The 16,983-nt window shown below is 38.1% G+C and overlaps 3 protein-coding genes across 5 annotated transcripts; 1 reads left to right on the top strand and 2 right to left on the bottom strand.

The window, feature by feature from the left end:
* Positions 1 to 166: 166 nt before the first annotated feature.
* Positions 167 to 2,252, top strand: LOC104832645 (protein CXorf40A-like). Its single transcript, XM_010568918.1, has 2 exons — positions 167 to 484; positions 1,907 to 2,252. Exons 1-2 carry the CDS (start codon positions 232 to 234, stop codon positions 2,122 to 2,124), a joined length of 471 nt encoding a protein of 156 aa, XP_010567220.1. The 5' UTR covers positions 167 to 231; the 3' UTR covers positions 2,125 to 2,252.
* Positions 2,253 to 3,133: 881 nt separating this feature from the next.
* LOC104832771 (heat shock transcription factor, Y-linked-like) lies at positions 3,134 to 5,130 on the bottom strand. The gene is made up of 2 exons (XM_010569134.1): positions 4,429 to 5,130; positions 3,134 to 3,757 (listed from the first exon to the last, which is right to left on the bottom strand). Exons 1-2 carry the CDS (start codon positions 4,921 to 4,923, stop codon positions 3,134 to 3,136), a joined length of 1,119 nt encoding a protein of 372 aa, XP_010567436.1. The 5' UTR covers positions 4,924 to 5,130.
* Positions 5,131 to 5,602: 472 nt separating this feature from the next.
* TMEM185A (transmembrane protein 185A) lies at positions 5,603 to 16,940 on the bottom strand. Of its 3 annotated transcripts, XM_010568914.1 has the most exons (7): positions 16,486 to 16,940; positions 14,594 to 14,770; positions 12,963 to 13,170; positions 10,098 to 10,181; positions 8,970 to 9,146; positions 8,519 to 8,642; positions 5,603 to 6,709 (listed from the first exon to the last, which is right to left on the bottom strand). In XM_010568914.1, the coding sequence occupies exons 2-7, from the start codon at positions 14,650 to 14,652 to the stop codon at positions 6,465 to 6,467; spliced, it is 897 nt and encodes a 298-aa protein (XP_010567216.1). In that variant the 5' UTR covers positions 14,653 to 14,770; positions 16,486 to 16,940; the 3' UTR covers positions 5,603 to 6,464. The 3 variants fall into 3 exon arrangements, with proteins under 3 accessions (XP_010567216.1, XP_010567217.1, XP_010567218.1); XM_010568915.1 differs by lacking the exon at positions 10,098 to 10,181; XM_010568916.1 differs by lacking the exon at positions 16,486 to 16,940 and having other exon boundaries at positions 14,594 to 14,819.
* Between the last annotated feature and the right edge of the window lie 43 nt (positions 16,941 to 16,983).

Below are 16,983 nucleotides of genomic sequence, written 5' to 3'. Positions count from 1 at the left end.
AGGCGGGCGGGCGGCGTTTGCAAACGAGGGCCCCGCCGAGGGGAAAATCCGTCCGTCCGTCCGTCCCGCGGGAAGCATCGCGCAGGTCGGTGTAGCGCAGCATCCTGAGCTTGTGGCAGTTGCTCAGGCAGATCTGGTCGTGTGTCATGGTCACAGACGCGTTTCTAAAGACTAATCTCCGGGTGTCCGTTTGTTCATAGGAAATAAACAGGTTCTGATGCGAGGGAAACGATGAAATTTGGTTGCCTTTCCTTCCGACAGCCCTATGCGGGATTAGTTTTAAACAAGGTCAAAACAGTAGAGACTCGCTGGCGTCCTTTGCTAGCAAACTACAAGAACTGCACCCTTGCTATTCATATAGCTGTTAAGGACTGGCAAGATGAAACATGGAGAGCAATTCTTTCGAATAGGTTTGGTATGACACCAGAACAAGTGCAAGATTTGTTGGATAAAGGGGAAAGATTTGGCAGAGGAGTTATTGCAGGTAAGCAACCTTGGATTATATTTTCCAAGCAAACTTTCGGTTCGTTAACATTTAACTCAAATACACATCTGCTTTACACAGTTAGGCTCATTATAACATTGCTTTAACACTTACGTTGAAGGAGTGGTGCCTGAGTTGTCACTGGGGGGCTATTTTGATTCCTTATCACTATAAGCAGAGGTCCGTGAGGGAAGTTGTAAACAAAATTTATTCTTTTTCATTGTGTTGGAAATGTGAAGTATCTTTGACCTTAGGTGTGAAGAATTTTATTCGGGCCTCAGTTTTTAAAATACACTCACTCTACTAAAAACTTTAGGCTACAACTCTAAAGTCTGTTCAAGAAATAAAATTGATTTGTGCTAACTCATCATGTAGTAAGATAGTATAACGTGGGTTGCATATTAGTTTTGTTTTGCAATAATAAATGTCAATTCCACACTTTGCATTTTGAGCTTAGGAACTCTTGCTGAAACCGTTTTACAGTACTCATGGTCAAGTGGAGTCATGATGTTGCAGTGCTTTGCATGTCACATTAGAGTATTACAGAAATAAATCCTATTTCAGCTCTACAAATGCTCCATTGCTCTTGTTACTTGGGCAGTGAAGAAGTTTGTTTCTGTAGCACAGAGTTAGGATGGAGTGGTGTTTCTTTTCTTATACTGTGCTGAAACACACACATTTTATGTTGCTGCACTGTATACTTAAAAAGTTTTAATCCAGCACTCACTTTGCAATCTTTTCTTGTAGGTATATTTTGTTACACCATCTGTCTTGCATTCTCATTTGAGTATTTTTAGCTATTCCTGCTCAACAAATTACTTCTATCACATATACCGAAAAATTGTTCCAGTTCTCCAGTGCTGAAAATTGTTAGGTACTAAGTAATATGCAGATTTGCAACTTTGACATAAATTGCATGCTAAATTGTGGAGTAGGTATCAAAGCTTCTTTGATCTTTATTTTAATGTTTTTAATCATTAAGCAATGTAGAAACTTCCTTTTATGACACTAAAAGGGTTCCAGAGAGCAGGACTTTCCATAAAGTTTAATGATTTAAAAATGTTAATAGAATAGTGTCCTGATAGAAACAGAGGGAGTTTTATTTTTAATGAAGCTGTTTCAAGGCCAAATGTAGCTCAGGAGTTTTGGTAGCAGCTGTATCTCCTTAGATGCAGGCTTCTTTTAACAGAATTGTGTATCACTGAGTTGTGAATATTGTAACTACATGCTTCACGTGTTCTTCACCAACTTCAGTTCAGTCATGTAGGCCATCTTCTGCAGTGAACGACACTGGTTTGACGTGTGTGTGCTTCATACTGTGTTCTTCTGGTAACAAATTAGCTGTTTTGTATGGGACGTTTACTTTTGGAAAACTTTGCTAGGAGATCAAACAGCCAACTAATTTTATATTTTAAAATACAGGATTAATTGACATTGGAGAGACATCACTATATCCAGAAAACTTGCCTCCTGAAAAGATTCTGGAGCTGGAAAACAAAGCTGTCCTCAGTAATCTAGAACAGAAATACTTGACTGTTGTTTCAAATCCAAGATGGCTCCTGGAACCGATTCCTGCCAGAGGGAGAAGAGGTGTGTGGCAGGTGGACATCCCCGAAGAACTGATCCCTCCAGAAGCATAGGTGCTGCCCCTATCATTTTTCCTGCCTAAATGCACACTTGTAATTCACAAGTCAGCATCTTGAACACCAGCAAGTTGTTTAGGATTCCCTTCCAAAACTAATGGTTTGTAATAGAAAATACATTTGAAGAACTGCTCTTTTGAGGCAAAATAAACAAGATGTAATTTTTATGACCGTTACTGGAAATCATTAATGGTTTACTACATTTTTCCTATATAAAAAACTTCAAGTAAATGTGATGTTTTTAAAGATGTATTGTGTGCCAATTTAAAACATGAGTAAATACAACCCTATTATATGATGCATGCATCTCCAGTTATATGAGGAAGAAAGAGTTTTGTAGGACCCTTCAGAAAAATGGTGCTTGAAAGCAGGCTGCCATCATTAATATGACATCTGTCTCATAGCCCACTCCTCACCTTACATTTGTGGGATCACTGAGAAAGAAGTCATCTAAGGCAGCCAGTCCTAGGGGCTTCTCAGGTAGAGGTTTGCTAGATGAGGTTTCTGCACATGGTGTATGTCATGCTGTGAATGTAAAACTTCCAGAAATGACCAGATTTTCCTCATTCACGTTAGGTGCATTAGATGTGCATATGATGGGGGAGCAGTCTGCAGTATACAGCTCTGTGATGTGACAGCCTTTGTAGAAAGGCCTCTGTTAGAAAGTGCTTTTACAAAATTAAATGAAGCAAGTATTATTATACTTCTCTCATTTAAGATGAAAAATATTAGTAAGCTTTGAAGAATCTAATACTGAATTGAAGACAAGCATGACAAGTAACAAATAGAAGTTACTAATTTTGGCAATTAAGAGTTTTTAAAAATTCACACCCTGCATTACAATGAAAATCCTTTTGACTTTCTGGAGCAAGGCCCAAGGCCAGGCATTGCTACAAAACAGGACAGGACAACTGTCAGAGGCTTTTTATTCAGATAGTTTATTGGAACACTTAGGAGACTCTATTCCCTTGGACTACACAACTTCTAGAAGAGCTGCAGAAGGCACCTAGCGTGCCCCGGGTTGGGGTTCAAGGCCGTTGCCTGCAGGTCCGCTGTTTGGACCACAAGTGCAAGTCAGGCAGCGGTGGTTGGGTGGAGTTTGGCCCTGAGGTGGCCTCGGCATAGACAGAGCAGCGGCCGCTGCCAGCCCAGCTGGAGAGGCGGGAGGTGCCAGCCCTGGTGGAAAGGGACTGTTGGGCACGGCTGGCACGGCGCAACCCCGTGAAGCGGCAGCAGAAGCGGCAGCCGGGCCGGGGCTGCTGTGCTGCGGCAAAAGGGAGGGGGCCAGAGGGTTGAGCTTCTCCCTGCCTACCGCTGCTGCAGGGTCTGCAGGTGTCAGAGCAGCGCTCCGTGCAGAGGTAGAGGCACGTCGCTTGGCAGGTGCAGTCTTCCTGGGTGCAGAGGTGTGCACATTCTGCCTTGGACCTGCTGTGAACGGACCGCTTTCCTCCTCGAGAGTGGTTTCCCACTCAAGCTCAACATCTGGTTTTCTTTTCTGGCAGCGTGCATGCAAATCCATGTCCGGTGAAAATCCTCCTGGCATTTGATTTTTTGGACCAAAGCTTCGCTTATACTTCATGAGCGGATACGGAAAACGTCTTCTAAAATTTGGGTTGTAGTAGAAGTGAAACTAAAATATGCAAAGGAAAAGAGTTAGTTGCCACCACCTTGAGACTGGAAACCACAAAGATAGGAGAACTAAGAATTTTAATTGCAAAAGAGAAACGTGGATGTTAAAAAGGACTATTAGGGGTGTTCTAAACCTGAAGTTTAGGCTGAATAAAATGGTGCAAAACAGTCCTGTTAAGTAGGAACCAGCCTTGTGGTTTTGCCACTTGGTAGCAGAGAAGCATAGGATTCTCAAAAGCATACAAACTGATTTAGAAACCCAAATACCATTACTTTTGAGCCACTTTAGCGTGGAATGAACATGTAGATAACTATACGATGCTGGCACATACCTTCTCAGCCTTCAGCAAGTGCCACAAGAAAACTGCACATCTGGTCCAGCAAGACAGGTAGCAAATACCAAAAAGAAAAAACAATCCTGATACGATAAGAATATCTCTTCATTTTATGTGCCCAAAGTAATTGGAAATAACCAATGTATATTTTATCAGTGTTTCTACTACTCAAATGCTACCTCAAAAACTCTTGAACATGAGATGAGAAACAAATGACAATCAGAACATGTACCACCATCCTCATCTCATATGTATTAAAGGCTTATTTAACTGGAACAGAAATCTGTCCCACTACAATATTCTGAGAGTTAGTTTGCATGTAGAGGATCCAACATACCTCCCCAGTTGTTTCTTCTGCTAGCAAGTCATTGCGTGAGCCTGATTTTGAAAAATGCCACAGCCTTCTGCCGAAGCCATACAGGTGGAGTTGACGATGGAAGCTTTCCATGGTCTCACTTTCAAAAATTCTCAGATGTCCTCTCCTTGCTAGTACTTCCTCTTTGAACAATTCTTCATGAATCACTACACACTTTCCGTTGTCACCCCACCAAATGGACTCAAACTGACCGCTTTCAATAACAACCCAGAGCTTCTTCATAAAGCTGAAGCATGGAGAGGTATTGCCTTTGCTAGAGCTCTCAGGTGAATTCAGATGCTCTCTTTTTGACCAGGGTTGCCTAGTCAAAATTTGTAAAGACCTTTCTTCTGTTGGAGGTCCAAAGGCAGTGTCACTACCTTCGTCACACGCTGGACGGAGAGAATTCAAGCCTGACAAATCAAATCTCTTGGCCGAAACAGAATCACATGAAGTTTCCGATGAGGAAAGCCCCATTTTAAATTCTTTTTTCTCAGTTTGAGTAAATTTTTCGGCTGAACCCTAGCAGCTAGACTGTCCTGCCAGCCAGCCAGCTGAAGAGTGACCAACTGAGTGAGACTCCCAAGGGAAAAACCTCGAACTTCAGTCACATCACAAAGCAGCATCTGTTTCCTAGCAACATGAAACAGCAGCAGCAAGTGCTAAATAGCACTTGTTGCTTTTCATTTACAGATTATTTATTTATTTTACTCAAGAGCCAAAAAGTAAATACAACTGCAACAAAATTTTAAGCATAGGATAGGACAGTGCTGTATTGGGTTTCAGCCATTGGCTGGTCCACAGGGAGGAAGAGGGAGGTCGGCATTGTTAGGAATGAAAGCACCACATCTCTGAAGTTTTTCAGGTGCACACCTTTCACACATGCAGAAATGTCCATACACTCTTTGCTCTTACTGCCATACTAACACTAAGGGAACATGATCCATGGTATTTAAGCTTCCTAAACTGTGGGTTCACTTAAACACAAAGAGCAGCTGCAAGGATGTGGGAGTATCTGACATGTGTTGTTATAAGCTACTAGGGTATAGGTTTCAAAGACTAAATTTCTCTAAAGCTTCTTCTGGAAGTCCAAGACAGTATGCCCAAGGAGGTCTTTCTTCAAACAAGAAAATGCTATACACCAACACCAGTGAGCTCCTATCTTGAAAAGTTTAATCATTTACACCAACACTCTTACAAAGGTGGTAACGAAGACCAAGCTATGATATTTATACCAGCTAACTGACAGCTGTAAACCCCACAACTAATGTTTCTGGCATAGACTGCACGCATGATGCAAGAGGGAACAGCTTATTAGACAGCCAGTCTAATGGGAGAATGGTGTACATGCTGCTTAAGAAGAATTAAAACATGGAACTGGAAAAGCAACAAAACCAACACTTAACTCCCAAGCCAGTGCAAAAGTTGAAATACTTACATGAAAATTTACATAGCTAACTCAAAAACATCATGTAAGTTGCTATACATTCTATTCCCCCCCCCCCGGCAAAAAGCATTCCAGTCTTGCCTAAGAAGTGCAACACTCCTGTGCCTCTGTGGTTAAGACTGATTGTGGCTGAACAGAAAAAGAAGTAAAGAGGTACTATACTAAGGCATCCTCAAAAAAGCATTTAAAACAGAAATGGAAATAAAGTGTATATTTAGGACCTAAAAGACACCTGGGAGAGCATAGGCATTTCATACAGGGTTTTTTAAAAAAATACTTTTAGATAATACTTATACTGTACAGGACAAGACTTTTAAACAATATATTACACTGCTAAAATGTTCATATAAATACTATACAGGCAAGCGTGCAACCAACCCGTTAGGAAGGTTCACAAATTAGACCACCACGTATTTCTAGAAAAGCTCTCAGATTATCTTCAAGATCTCTGATTTGTGTAATCCAAGCCACTGATTCAGCAATACCTATTTTAAAGTAATTGTGACAAGGCATGAGATGAAATACATTTGTCTGCTGATTCCCAGTTCCAGTTTAACATGCTGCTGTCATCTTAATCTGGCATATCAATGTTTAATTTCGGAGGTGGAATCACATATTTTCCAGGACTCTGTGTAATGACAACTCCAGTCTTTTTTCGAAACATTGGTGCAATTTTTGGTGGTTCGGGCAGTGGTGTTTCTTCTGTTTCCTCATTATCTTCATGATGAAGATCATAAGAAATATTTCCATATTCTCGTAAGAATGGGAAAATTTCAAGCAGGAACTGGCAAAAGTCTTTGCGAATTCCAAACCACCCTAAAAAAGAAATAATTTCCCGTTATTGCAGAATATAATGAAAATTTAATTAAGTAGGCAGACTATGCAATCTTATTTCTCTTGATTGTTTGCATATGAACAATATAAAATTTGTTAGTGCTGCTTCTCCGTGTGTTATTTACACTTATCATACAACGTTACAGTTCAGATTATATACATGCAGATATACATACAGAATATATACATTCATTTGCATGCCTCTGCATGTCTGCACATGCATGTCTGTGTATGTATATCTATAAATTACAGCTATACTACCACAGCAAGAATCCATTTAATTTCACATTAGGCAGTGTCAGGTCACGTAAGTACACAGAAAAAGAACACAAAAGACTTTGCATCTCAGTCAAAGCAACCAGTGCCACATGGGAAGACACTCATGCCAACTTTTGTTTGATACATACAGTACCAGAGGGAATGTGATGCACAGGCAGACACAGATTAGTAAATGGATGTATTCAGTATTCCCCAAATACTTTAGTTGTTAGCCAAATATAATGTGACACCAGGACTATCTCATCCTTGGCATTACCTGTGCTAGATTAGAAAACAGTACACATTCTGTGTTTGTCATGTATTTTGCTATGTGCAAAGACTTGGAAAGAGAGCATTTAAGTAATCAGCACTTGTAATTCAGCAGATGGTACTCCTCTCTTAACTGGTACCAAAGGTCAGTGTTAAAAGGAACAGCCTGCCCAAGTCAAATCTTTCACGCTAAACAAAAGCACGGTATTAAATATTTGCCAGCGAAGATCCCATACAACCCATCTTTTTGCACAGATTATACTTTGTGGCCAACTGTATTTCGCTTAGCATTTTAAAGGTGGATTTTCATGCAAGTCTTCTGAGGCTCACTTCAGGTGAATTTTCTTTTTTAAAAATTTACAGAAATATTTACTAACCCTACAGAAGATAAAGGACATGTGGCTTTCCAAAAGACTAATTTGGCCATAAATTACCAAGAGCATGCATTTAAAAAGATATATATATATCACCAGTAACAATTTTCTATACAATCACAATATAAAAGTAAACTAAATGTACAGAGATAAGCTTAGTCACAACCAAAGAAATTAATTCTCAATATACTTCACAATGGGCCCCAAACTGAAGTGAGTTTATGTAACAAAACATCACAGCTGGTTCCTTTCAACTCTGAAAAATGCTAATAAATTTTATTGCCTTGTCCACAAGAAACATGAACTGCAACGTGGATGGGAAGAGCTACTCATCTGTACTGGTTCAGTAACATTAGATGGCTCAAAGTGCAAACACTCCTTTTGGCAGTGCTAGTTGTGGTGAGGATAAAAGCCTAGTAAATCTACACTGGCCACTCAGGCAACTGAAGTTACAACTAAGCAGCACAGAGCACTGTTTGGCCAGAGAGGAAAGAGAATACTACTAGTTCAGGCTGCTAAGACAAATGCTAATTAAAAATGGTAGGTGGTACACTATTTTCAGAACCCCGAGTAGAAAGATCCAGTCACATCCCACGAGAATGAAACCCATAGAAATAAGGAAGGATAGAAGGCTAAGTTACAATTAAAATCCTATTGAGATTTCAAGTTGAGTCCAAGCAGAAGTTACACTTTTATAGGAGTAAGAAAAAAAAAAAAGAGACACTATAAACACTGAAAACTTGGTAAAATCACCTGAAAACCAATGGTAACAGACATATCTGAATTCTTTCATGAGAGAATATACACCAAAAAAAGCACTTTTTGAAAATACAAGTCTTAATACATTTAAGCCTGGAGTTTCAATCTGTTTCCATTTTTCAATACTTACAGTGATTTCCTCCTTTCTGTCCAAATGTTGTTGCCATTAAAGTTATCAGTGAAAGCCAGAGAGGAACAAATATGGGTATAAAAGAAAAAGAATTATGCCCATCCAGTCTGTGTACTAGTAAGATCTAAATGGCAAAAAAAATTATACAATGTCAGTTTAATTGCAATACCCACTTCCAAGCTTCTTAAAACATATGCTGATCTCAGATCTTTAACTTCACACTTCTGTGAAGAAAAATGGCCTCCACAGAAACATGGAGTTACAATTCCAATGTGATGCATATTTTACTCAAAGTTTAAAGAAATGTAGAATTTTTTTCTTTCATATTTGCTGTTGATATTTTATTCCAAAATAAAAAGCAGTCTTCTCATTTTAGTAAGTTGAAAGAGCAACATTCATCACTCGCTAAAAAAAAACCAAGATACGTAAAACTCATTATGCTTTTTCCTACCTCAAATGTGAGCAGTGGAACTACAATTGTCATCCAGCTGACAGCCATTGTTATATGTGTCCTCCTTTGCTCAGCAATCACATCCATAGAGCGCAAGAATAGAACAGACCATACAATATAATAGAGCACTACTAGACACAGAAAGGACATCAAGATCCACAGTGGAACACAAACAACCTGAAAGAAAAAGAAATTAACTGCTTTCCCCCCCCCAACAGTGATACACTTTTATCAGTTTTGTTTCAGGTGTGGGTTTTATTTAAAAAACAAGTCTAGATATTAAGTCTAAACAAGAAATTTAAGTCTAATGGTCTTTCACTAACATAATCTCTAACAGAAAAGCTTCACAAATCAGGTGCACTGTTATGAGCCGTATCATCTCTCTGGGGTTCGTTCCTCAGCTAGCTTTGTAAACCCCATCAAGCTGAAACAATTTAAAATTAAGCCATTGTAATTCAACTTTACTAAGACTTCTGTGACTTTACGTGGGCTCACGCAGTACTTAAAATTGATTTTAGCAAGTATTTTCTACACTGGACACCTTACTTGAAGCAGTTTCTAAATTAAATCCTGTTCCTAGCTTTTTGGAAAATAGAAAGGACAGTCATAATCATGCCAGATTACCAGTTTTATAGTAGTTTACAAAAACCCAGACACAGAAACAGCACTTTTGTATCATAAAGGCACTTGGGACAGGAGATCTCAGCAGTTTTGACAGTGACCACTTGCACAGTAAGTGGATTTACATGCATGGTAACACAACAAATAAAACAAGTTATTTACCACACCATATTTACCAGCACATTCCCTAACTCACCAATCATTTTCATGGCTAGTTTAGTGTTCCCACTGGAAACCTTTGGTTAAGATTTCTCTTTCAACAACCGATCAGAGATCAATTGCAGTTGATGGCACATCCCTCTCCCCCAAAGTTTGAAATGCCCAAAGAACAGCCTCCGTTTCCCATGACCACTGAATGAGATGCCAGACCTTCAGTGAAGGATTGATTGTTAAGAGAGCAAAAATGTGATCATGGACTCTGATCATGAATTAACTGTTCCCTATAGTAAATATCTTCATGAAATTCAGCATTTAAACAAGGATAAGAAGAAAACACTTGTTACATACAAGCCATGGCCATCTGATGATCTCGTCTAGTCTAAGTGCAATAAATATGAACTGTAGAATATTGACTGAACACAAGATTTCCAGCTAGAAAAAGAAAATACATTAGTTAACTCTTAGCATGATAAAGCTATTTCCAAGATAATCAAAGAATCTCTCAAAGGACTTATTCTGACTCCATGCTTATTGCTGCAATATCAATCATTTGCACTTACATTAGATATTACTAAGCATCCCTAAATTTGGGAGGCTGTGATCCCAATAGAGTAACTGTAGAGGCAGCTGTCTCCTGAGGAAGGACCTTCCCGGCATTTAAAAAAAATAAAAGCACTACCTGCAACACTTATTAGAGTGATTAGAGAAGTAAGAAAAGCCAAACTAATCAGACTGAAAAAAGCAAAGCCTTGGAAAACAACTATTTTCTTCAGATAAGAAATACTGCTAGAATTAAATTAACAAGTAGTAAGTAGTCCTTCAATTCAAAATTAGCAAAATTTGTCTTTAAAGGTATCATTTAGCAGTGGCAGTAATATAAAGATAAAAGTTACATGGGTTTAACTACCGACAGTCTGGTTTAAAAGTCCCAACTCTATCTGGGGGGTAAAAGAAATACATAGAACAGTGGAAAATGACATCCAAATTCAAGCATTTAATGTATAATTACAGATATTTTAAATGACACTGAAGACATTTGGTTTCTGAGGCAATACAGAAAAGCAATACTTCTCATTAAAAACGTTAATGAAAGTTTTTCATGTGTCCTGCTTGCCACTATGAGAACTAACCCTAAATTATACTTTAAAAAAAAAAATCAAGTTTGTGTCTAGTTTGAACAAAGAGAGACAATGAAGCACCGTCAGACTTGGTAAGATTCTGTTTCTAAAGTTTATGGGCAACCTACATGGGTAGGAATTTCAAAGATCAAACAGAAAATTATTATCTGAAAAAATAACTGAAGCTCTTGAGTGTAAGTTAGAAACATTTTCCATTTTAAAAAAAACATGTAGGGATGTAAGGCATCTTTGAAATGTAATATTTCTCAAAAGGCAGACATTACATGCTACTTTTCACTAACATACATGATTGTGTATTATGATCTCTTGAATATATGCCTTTGAAATTCACAGTACAGGGAGTCAAAAATCCAACAGGCAGCAGGTGCTTGCCTACTTCAGAGACTGCACTGAAGCCTTCACTGTTGGAAGTACAGGTTACTTTAAAAAGACTGGGAAAGTAGATTTAAAATAATTTTGTACCACTGGCTTTCTCAAAAAAGTAAACTACCAAGCCTCCCCACACTCAAGCATAAGACCAAGCAACGTGAAAACTGCAAGAGCAAATAGAAATAATAAAAAAAAAATCAGAAGATCAATTGCTATAAATAATTCTTAAAATCAAGTTAACATTTGAGCTATATATGGCAAATGCATGTATAGTTGGAGTGGCTAGGCTCACAATTTAATGAATTCAATATGCCTTAAATAAATGGTGCTTTACTGACTATAAAAAGTGTAACACACAGAAGAAAGCTTTTTCTGAGCCCACCATGATACATAGACAAAACCCGACTGTACTTACTGATCACCTAATCAGTTTCAGAATTGGAATAAGCAGACTGTAACTTTCAGATTAAGTAATTATGAAAATAATAATAGATTAACAACTACTCTGATCATTCGTGCCAAAATTTAATATCCTGGATTAAAGACAGGCCACTCTTACATTTCTAGCAAATGAAAGGGAAATAATAAAATTTTCCCAGAGTAAACAGAAAAGAAAGTAGAACATCACTAAGTGAAGATGACCAAATAATTAAAAAAAAAGAGTTGACAGTTCAACTGCATAACTTATTTTCTTTGAGACAGCTGTTGCCTTTTAGGGGCAAGTGAATTCCATTTTTTTCTGCCATTATGTAGCAGCTGTGCAGTCATCTACAAATCAGTGGGTTATCAAGCATCACCCAATAGAAGGCAAGTATTTCTACACAAATTTTACTTTTAGGAATGCTCAACTGTGGCTAGAAATCTTCAAAATGAAATTCTATTTGCAATACTTTTAAATCAACAATTTAAGGTATCAGTTTACCAGCCATCCCAACATTCACTTACCAGAAATGTTTCTCTCTCTAAACTCAGCTTATGCTAATGTTAAGAGAAATATTCTCTTGAAATAAAAAAAAAAAAACCTGAAAAAGCTAAGCCTCATCTAAAAATCAGATTTTTAATTGTTATAGGGTAGTTTGAGGACATGAAGAAAAAAAGGCAAACCTTAAAAATATCAATTCAGTAAGAATTCTAAATTTATTGCAAAATGCCACAACCATGGAAAGATCTTGATCATCCCTGTGAAGTTCTTCCAAAATCAAAAGGAATGAGTTAGAGAGGAAAGAAGATAGAAGCACAAAATGAAAAACTACTGGTTTACGCCTACCACCCACATTCCCAAATTAGAGATTAAGCACACAGATTGGGATAGTAAGACATTTTCAACTGTGATTATCTAGGGCTTTGGAAGTTCAATTCTGCCTAGGGACAGTGCTTACTAACAGTGGAATTTCCTTCAGTAATTTCTGTTTTAGTGTGTAGTATTAGTCCATATTGCAGAGTTTGTGGTGAGTTCTTTTTAACACACAATAATAAAAAGGCAGGTTTAAAACATGCTGCAATTTGGTAGCTGAAAAAACTACAAGAGATTAGAAAAAATTATATTATTCCTGATGCTGATTTTTCACTCCAGCAGGTCAGTGCAAACAATTAATTCAATCGATGCAGTCATCCATATCATGCTTTACTGAGAGATAAACTGTAACCCAATTGATGCAGAGTCTTGCATTGCCACAAATTTTACACGTAACAAATGAAGCATTACCTCCAGAGACCTGTCATGTCGGAATCCCCACACACAAGCTGCAACTGACACTGGGGATACAAAGAATAATGGCATGAAGACCAGAAGCCAGAAATGGGTTCCTCTTTCGATCCTGTCACACACCAGAACTTCAAACATCAGCAGTAGCAGGTGGATGCCTACTGCAATTAACATAGCTTTGAACTCCACACAGGTTTCTCCTTCTGCTCTAAAGAAAGGATAAGGAAGCATTCAGTTTACTTGCCCCTGGGAAAGCACACTATCCTGCAAATGTCCCAAGACACTTTGTTTGCAATTGTTAAAAGTTTCAGATATTAACACTTGTTTTTAATAAATGTACACATTATGCCCAAATAGCCATTATTAAACTACACTCCTGATGACATTAACAGGATTTCTTGCCGATAAAGCTGCACATTTAAAGTATCTTACTCAAAGAGGGCAGTGGGATTTTTACAGCTTGAAAATTTTCTAAGGATTCTATAGCTGTGCAGATAAAACAGGATTTCTTTGCTACCATTTAAACACTCAGATATCATGCAGGCTGTTAAGCTAAGTCTAAAATTATCTGTTTGGTTCCTGCACCAGCTTTCACTTAATCAACCTCTTTCCCCAGAATTTCTTTATCCACCAAAATCACCATATAGCAACAGAATATTATCTATTACTAAAAAGTAAAATGCCTGTAAAATAACAGCACACACAGAGAAACCATACTTTTTCCTACACAAGTAGGACCATTTCTAGAAGGGGCAAACAAGACCTGAACCACACAATATAGTGTAACAGAATGAGGCCTGTGCACAAAATTTTTCATTTAATATTCACCATAAATTTCATTTAAAGTAGTTTTTCTTTTCGGCTAGCATGTTCAAATTCACATCCTATTCGGATTACCAAAAAAAAGTAAACACTGACATATTTAAAGGTCTAAAAGTTATTTTACCCTAAACTGAGAATTAAAATATCAACGTTAAACAGCTTTGACAAAAACGAAAAGGAATTTACAGAATTTGTTCCCACAAACATCTTATTTTGGAATTGTTACACATTTGCCTATATTAGTGTATTAAATTACTTGAACATTTCTTACAAAACTGCAACTAAAATCTGAAAAAAATTCTCTACGTTCATGGCATATTCAAGAATCACTGAATATTCATCTGTACGTTCACTGAGGTTATGTGCACACCACGGAGAAAAAAAAAATCAACATTCTTCAGGCTGATTTGTACATTTCAGGAAACTGATTTAGAAAATAGTCCAATTAAATATAGTATATTCCCAATGCATATGAAGATACATATTTCTATACAGCTTACGCTAAAGCAAAGAATTCCCAATGTTCTAACAGAAAAGTGCAAAAAGTCACTCTGTGAGAAGTTTTAGCTTCACAAAGACAATATTGTTGAAGCTTGTGATGAACCATCGCAACTAGGATTAAGACATCCATAGCTGCATAGAGCTGTTTGCATACACTATAGGTTATGATAATTATTTTAAATACATTGAAAACAAACCTTCTGGATGCTATATCATATGTTGTTAAAAAACCTATTTATGAATTTGATTCAGTATGGAAAACACATTATGTTCCCTCTATAAAATAAATATAAATATCGTCAACTTACCGATACTGCGGGTTTCGGGCCCATACTCCTGTTCCCACTGAAGCCCCAACAATCACCATTAACTTCCATAGCCATATTGGAGCAAATACAGCCCAGTAACTCCACTGAATTTTGTCATCCAGACGTAGAGAGAGTAACACGGAAAAAAGCAGCAGGCAGGCATAAATAAGAAATTTGCTATTAAAAAAAACCCAAAAACCAGAGTCAGAAATTAAGGCAGGCAACTTAACATAGCTGAAATTTAATCAGGATACTTCCTAACAGAATACATGTGTCAAACTTCTTTGCAAGGAATCAAGTCAGTTCTGAAGAGTCAAATATTTCATCACAAATATAGCATATGTCATCTCTTTCACTTATAAAACCATTGCTTCAAGGGAACACATCAAAAGCATTCTTGCATGACAAACTTAATGAATGGAGATCTATAAGTAGTTCCCTCCCACAAGGATCCAGTCAGGAGCTGGAGCTGTATTATTAGAGGCTCAGAAATATACCAGTTGTACATGTTTTTAGAAAATGTGTTCTTCCATACAAATCAAATGAGATAGTTTTTTGACATTCAAAATTAAATCACATAATTTATGTATTTTATCCAAACTATTTTTAACTAAAGATTAAAAACTATTACATATTGTAATAAGGCAGACTCCAGAGCTGGGTTGTTGGTGTTTTTTTTTTTTAATTTTTACATTTAGTTAAAAAAAAGCAACATTACAGAAAAAAAAATGCAACAACCAACAGGTTAAACTTTTAACAAAGTTACTGATTATAGATTGAAGTTTCTAACTGGAATACTGAGGATGATGCTTAGAAGTTTAAAATAGTTATGTTGATCTCTTTTATAAACTAGTCAACCTAAGACTAAATAAATAGATCCAGAATACTTGACAGCAGTGGCACAGCAATTGCTTGTACCACCAAAAACCAGACAAAATAATTACATAGTACATGATTTCCTCACACTACAGGAAGGGAAAAAGTCACCCACACATTCACCAGAGGATCACAGACTGCTTTATAAAACACATCATTAGGCTTCAATACCACTTCAGTGAAGTAATTATATGTATTTTAGAACATGGATAACCTAAGGAACAGAGTAAATACTTGCTACAGAGTAAAGCAGCAAGTCAGGAATACTACCCTTACTCCAACAGCACAACTCAAACAAACTACCCACTTTCACTCTCATCAAATAATAAAACATTCATTAGAGCAGCATTGCCTTGTTTAGATATCAAGCTGCTTTGTCTCTGTTCAGAACAAGCGTCTCAGCTGCCCTTTAATAACAAAAAGCAGTTTTATTGTGTCAGCATCTCCTCACATGCTTGATGAAACTGCCTCAGGATGATAGAGAACAGTCACTCTTCACAGCACAAAGAGATTCCTCAGCTTCCTAGGCTATGCATACTTTTCAAACATTGAATATTTGTGTAATTTGTACTTTCCCTGGCTCCTCAATAAATACAGAAGTGCCATGTGGTAAAATACCACTGCTCCCTAAGCACTCCAGTGAACATCAAAACATTCAAGATTAAGTTATCTGCACAAGGGCAACATTCAGCTTGCTCATTCATCATTTAGACAGCATCCAAATAAGCTGCAAACATCGCTTAGCAATAACAAAACTTTGTAAGCTTCTGGAACTTCTGTTCCTACTTTTCCATTACTTCCAACCATACATATTTAAATTGTTTATTTCAACCTCTGCAACAATGCATCTCCTGAAGCACTGGTTACCCTTCTGTTTCTCTAAACAACCGACTGAACACAGCATTTTGTAAATGCAATCAGGTAAGGCCTCTTTCACAAGCAAGATGTTTCCAGGACTCTCAGTGTTTCACGCCACCCTGCACAAGCTACTTGCAGCCCTTTATATCTTAAAATACCTGGTAACAGCAAACCCAGTAAAATTCAACTCGTTCTCTCAGCGTCTTCAAAGTTACATGTATCCGTACTTGCTCGGCAGGACGGCAGAAGCCCAAGCTGTAGCGACTATCATCTCCTTAATTGTAAGAGAGCCCAGAATGAAGAATCGCCGCCAGCGACTCTCCGTGTCCGGGCGAGGACTGCGACGCGCCACGCCTTCGCACCTGCAAGAACTGAGCCTTTACCGTACGCTAGACGCCTGCGTTGGAGCGTAAGGTGACGTTGCTTTCCAGCAGAAAGCTTTGTACCCCAAATCACCGAGCTGAAAAATTCAAAAAACCGGCACGAGACTTGGAGCAGTTCGAGCAAGTCACATAATAAAACCAAAAAAAGACGGAGCTCCAGCCTGCAAACCAGGCGACGGATGCCCGCGTTTGCGGCCACCCCGATCAAGCCCCGGCCGGGGGGAGCCCGCACCGGCACCCGCCGGGCCGAACACCCTGTTCGAGACGCCCCGA

Source organism: Haliaeetus leucocephalus, unplaced genomic scaffold (genome assembly GCF_000737465.1).
Source record: "Haliaeetus leucocephalus isolate CR32 unplaced genomic scaffold, Haliaeetus_leucocephalus-4.0 Scaffold262, whole genome shotgun sequence".
Classification (NCBI taxonomy): Eukaryota; Metazoa; Chordata; class Aves; order Accipitriformes; family Accipitridae; genus Haliaeetus; species Haliaeetus leucocephalus.
Note: the sequence above shows the minus strand (reverse complement) of the source record. Positions and strands in the feature narration are given on the sequence as shown.